This window comes from Xyrauchen texanus, chromosome 45 (assembly GCF_025860055.1).
Source record: "Xyrauchen texanus isolate HMW12.3.18 chromosome 45, RBS_HiC_50CHRs, whole genome shotgun sequence".
In the NCBI taxonomy this organism is placed as follows: domain Eukaryota; kingdom Metazoa; phylum Chordata; class Actinopteri; order Cypriniformes; family Catostomidae; genus Xyrauchen; species Xyrauchen texanus.
Window position 1 is genome coordinate 28,732,501 of NC_068320.1, and position 5,243 is coordinate 28,737,743.

A 5,243-nucleotide genomic window follows, 5' to 3' on the forward strand; every position below is an offset into this window, starting at 1 on the left:
GTAGATTATATATTTATTTATTTATTTCAGGTTTATTTAACAGGGACAATGCACACTAATGATACATAATTAAATGTACAGTGTGCCAGAATAAGCCAATAGGCTATTTTACATCTGCTGTCCCTGGACAGATCTTGATATGTCACATCTTAAAAAAACAAAAAAACAATATAACTGGGACAATAATTAACAACAAATGTTTCACCTATCTAAACACAAAAGAACACAATGAGCCAGCCAACCACATTGGCATAGCACAAGAGGCACAAACAAGCAAACAAACAAACCAAAAGGCAGGACAAGGAAGACAGTGCAGCAGTAAGATTTCATGTCAAGTGTAATGTGAACAGTCCTGACTATCTATTCACCATTTCTTTAAGTTATGTTTAAAAGAAATGTACGATTTAAAATTCCTAATTTGAATGGGAATGTGATTCCATTCATGAGCAGCCCTTACTGAAAAAGCTGTTTGACCAAGCGCACTCTTCCTAAACGGGACAATGATTAATACTAATATAGATTAAGTAGATTATGTAGATTATATAGATGATATAGATGATAGATTATATAGATTATATAGATTAAGTAGATGATATAGATGATATAGATTATATATATGATATAGATTATATAGATGATATAGATGATAGATTATATAGATTATATAGATTAAGTAGATCATATAGATGATATAGATTATATATGATATAGATTATATAGATGATATAGATGATAGATTATATAGATTATATAGATTAAGTAGATTATGTAGATTATATAGATGATATAGATTATATAGATGATATAGATTATATATAGTATATAGATTAAGTAGATCATATATATTATATAGATTATATAGATTAAGTAGATCATATATATTATATAGATTATATAGATTAAGTAGATCATATATATTATATAGATTGTATAGATTTCAGAGTTTCACAGGTACCGAATATTTAATGACACATTTTTATAAATATTTAAAAAGACTCATTTTTATTTCTTGCAATGGAAAAACAATCACACAAATCTCTGTGTAAAAGCCACAGCTCAAAACATACCAACAACATACAGCTGAATAACACAGAAAGTGAATTACAGAGATGAACTGAATGTGTCGCACGCAGCCGATCAGTTTCTGCTGCCATCAACACTCACATTACAAAACACATTTCAGGAAATCAATCTGGCAATTTTCTTCCGTGAATTACAATAGTTTACCTACAGCCAGTGCCGCTCATACAATTACATGAAATCATACAGTGCCATTAAAACACGTGTGTTGAAATACAATAAGATCTGCATCATCAGTGAGAGCTGGACTGGTGCAAAACACAAATAAACACACTGAATTACAGCCAACCATGACAACCTTATTTACAGTGTTGAATGAGATGAATCTCAATGAAGTCCTCTTTCATTCTGCACACACACACACACACACACGCACACACACACACACACACACACACACACACACACACACACACACACACACACACACACACTTCTTACAACCCTTCATATCAGAAACATCATTGAATATTTCCCCTGTGATTCCAGCATCTGCTGCTTCCTGAGTTCAATGTATTGCTTTTTATTCTTCTTTATTCTCTCTGACTGTAGTCTGACTGTAATTCAAACACCTAACCCATTTCCTCCAGTAATTTGGCGGGAAACGTGTCTCCCCAAAGAAGAACCGCTCGGATCGTCTCTCGTGTTGATTTTTATATTTCATAATGAAGGTCGTTGAGTTCCAGTCTCGTATAGTGGCGTCTGTCGAAGGACTCCATCGCTTTACGAGCCACCAAAGCCAGAATGAGAACGAGGAAGACCAAAGTGATCACCACGATGGTCACCAGACTGTTCTTCCACATCATCCGGGACACTTTGGGCTTCCCTGGAGCAGAGCCGAGCACAGGAGGCCCCAGAGAATCCCGATCCAGAGATCTTTCCTTGGAATCATTCTCAATTTTAAGCACCGCTATGCGCTCAGTGGCGGCAGGTGCTGTCGTTGTGGTCGTCATGGTCGACGTGGGTACCGTTGTCGTGGTGGTCGTCGTGGGTACCGTTGTCGTGGTGGTTGTGGTTGTCGTGGTGGTTATAGTTGTCGGTTTCTGTGTGGTAGTCGTGGTGATCGGTTGTGTCGTAGGCATTTTTGTCACTCTGACGGGTTTGACCACATGTGGTTTTTTGGGTCTGTTGGGTTTGACAGGAGGATGCGCAGGGGCGCGTGCGGCCTTCGTGCTGGTGGTGCTTGAGCTTCTTGTTGTTGGAGAAGGTTTTGTGGTGGTTCTAGAGGTGGACTGAGTGGTTGTTGTTGTTGTGGTTGTGGGTGGATTCATCGGCATGGTAACCAGAATAATGTCTGACTCAGTGAACGTTTCTTTGGTGGTTTCTGAAGTGTTTGTGACAGTCGTTTTTGCTGGTGCTGTGGTGGTGGTTGTTGTTGTGGTTGTTGTGGTTGTTGTTGTAGGTGTTGTCGTGGTTGTTGTTGTGGTTGTTGTTGTAGGTGTTGTCGTGGTTGTTGTGATTGTTGTTGTGATTGTTGTTGTAGGTGTTGTCGTGGTTGTTGTTGTAGGTGTTGTGGTTGTTGTTGTTGTTGTAGGTCTTGTCGTGGTTGTTCTCAGTTTGGCTGTTGTTCTTTCATATACTTTAGTTGTTGGATGAGTCAAACCTATAAGAGACGAACATTAAAGAGAACAAAGTTACAAAGAAATTACAAAGTTGTATTAAAGGTACAGTTCACCCAAAAATGTACATGTATTCACCCTCATGTCATCCCAGATGTGTTTGACTTTATTTCTTCTCTGAACACAAATAAAGATTTTTAGAAGAATTTTTCAGACGAATGGTGACCAGAACTTTGAATCTCCAAAAAGCACATAAAGGCAGCATAAAAGTAGTTCACAAGACTCCAGTGGTTTAATCCAGAAGTGATATGATAGATGTGTGTGTGAGAAACAGATCAATATTTAACTCCTTTCTTACTATAAATTATTCTCCCTACTCAGTAGGTGGTAAAATGCATGAAGAATGAAACAAAAAATAATAATAATGTGAAAGCAAAAGTGGAGATTTATAGAAAAAAATGACTTAAATATTGATCTGTTTCTCACACACATCTATCATATCACTTCTGAAGACATGGATTAAACCACTGGAGTCTTATGGATTACTTTTATGCTGACTTTATGTGTTTTTTTGGAGCTTCAAAGTTCTGATCACCATTCACTTGCATTGTATGAACCAACAGAGCTGAAATATTCTACTAAAAATCTTCTTTTGTGTTCTGCAGAAGAAAGAAAGTCACACATCTGGGATGACATGAGGGTGAATAAATGATGAGAGAGTTTTATTTTTGGGTGAACTGTCCCTTTAAGTGATTCCAGTTTCTGGACTCAATTGCAGAGATCAACAAATGTTTATTAGAAAGGCAACAAAAACAACTAACTTAAAGTTCCCCAAAGAGAAAAACTTGAGCCGCAAAGACTGTGTGGTTCTGTGCCAAACGAGTCAGAACCAGCAGGAAACAGAAATGAGGCAGAAGAACAGATAATCTGAGCATACAGGACGATTGACAGCACACAGTTTGACAGAGCACACTGGGAGGACAGGGAGAATGAGGAGGGTAGAAGTGACAGGTGGAACAGATGAACTGATGTCAGGAGACTCATCACAACACAAGACTCAATGAACTTGAATTAAACCCGACTGGAATGGTTGTTGTTGTTGTTGTTGTTGTGAAGAGAACTGTTTACCCTTGAAGGAGTTGTAGGTGTTGACTCCAGTTTTGGCCGCTATGAGAGGACAGTGCTGCTCGCTGGGACAGTGGAACAACATGCAGTTCTCACCGCTAGTCTTCTCCGGAGGCTTATACACAACCAGATTACACCTCACACCTGCGGGACAGGTAGAACAGATGTGATCTTCACCATTAAACATGAATCTACAGCACAAGTCGTTTACTCATGTGTGTTGACCGTGTACCTGGGGTCACGCGTTCTGAACAACAGGACATGACACAGTCCTTCTCTGATGGACTCTGTCGAGTTCTCATGACGGTCACTCGATTGGCCAGCACCGAACGCACATCGACCATGACATCTTGATGCTTTCTGGAGTGGCACGTCTCAACATCGTTGTCCGACTCGCCGCTGCAGGTGTGTAGCATGACGCACGCGAGCAGGACGGAGGCCCCCACGAGTCGCGTGTGAGCAGACGTGATGATGCGCATGACGGAGAATATTCCTTACAGTCCTACACGAGACGGGACGAGATCATACAGTTTGTTCAGAGTCACTCTTCAAGGTCAATGTCATGAACACCTTCATAAGCAGCGCACACACATAATGAATGTTATCTGTTCACGCTGCTTTATGAGTCCAAAGAACTGAGTTCAGTCAGCAGCTCTTACGAAACTCAATAAATACTGTTAAACACATTTGTGTTCATCACCAATAATCAACAATAATCACCAATAATCAACAATAATCACCAATAATCAACAATAATCACCAATAATCAACAATAATCAACAATAAACACCAATAATCAGACCATACTTATAGATTAAGTCTATTAATTGAATTATGTCAATGGAAAACAAACAGATTAATGAAGATTAAACAGATATTATATACTGGAGATCATTTTATATATATATTAAATATTAAGTTGAAATAGCAACAGAAATAAAACATCAATGTAAATAATCTATTCAGCATAAAGAAAGTTTGTGACCGTTCAAATGAAACGTTTTTATCTTGAACGCTCAAATATCTGAAGATTCACACCGAATCATTTGAAATCAAACAGTTTTGAGCTGTTTATCATTTGTGATAAATATAATCACTTTTATGTTTTCCTTCTTTTGTTTGTTTGGCTAAATAAATCCATGTAAATATTCCTGATTGAAACTGTAAGGAATGAAATAAGTGATACTTTAAATAATCAGAATGATTTGGATGAAAAGAGCAGAATTACTGACCGCTGTGTTGAACGCTGATCTCCATTCAGTGAGTTCAGTACAAACACAATCTCTGTATCTGCAGAACTTTGATCCTCTTGAACAGAGTCATTAAGATCTTATCACACATGAATCAATATATCCACCAGAACACAATTAATCTTGTGCTTTTATAACAGATGAATTATAAACACATGCTAATGTTCTTAATACATGCAGAAATAAGAAACATTGTTACAGAAGCTCCTGAACAATAAAACAGAAAGAA

At 37.9% G+C, this 5,243-nt stretch overlaps 1 protein-coding gene across 2 annotated transcripts in view; it reads right to left on the reverse strand.

Annotated features, from left to right (window-relative positions):
* Nucleotides 1-1,007: 1,007 nt before the first annotated feature.
* The window catches only part of LOC127637265 (integumentary mucin C.1-like), a 4,845-nt gene continuing 609 nt past the window's right edge, over nucleotides 1,008-5,243 (reverse strand). The window contains exons 2-4 of one of the 2 annotated variants that reach the window (XM_052118226.1): nucleotides 3,997-4,266; nucleotides 3,768-3,908; nucleotides 1,008-2,683 (exon numbers count right to left, since the gene is read on the reverse strand). In XM_052118226.1, the coding sequence (XP_051974186.1) occupies nucleotides 1,734-2,683; nucleotides 3,768-3,908; nucleotides 3,997-4,243 (1,338 nt within the window). In that variant the 5' untranslated portion in view covers nucleotides 4,244-4,266 and the 3' untranslated portion in view covers nucleotides 1,008-1,733. Of the gene's footprint in view, nucleotides 2,684-3,767; nucleotides 3,909-3,996; nucleotides 4,555-5,243 lie in introns of those variants that run through there. The other variant, XM_052118227.1, reaches the window with a different exon arrangement.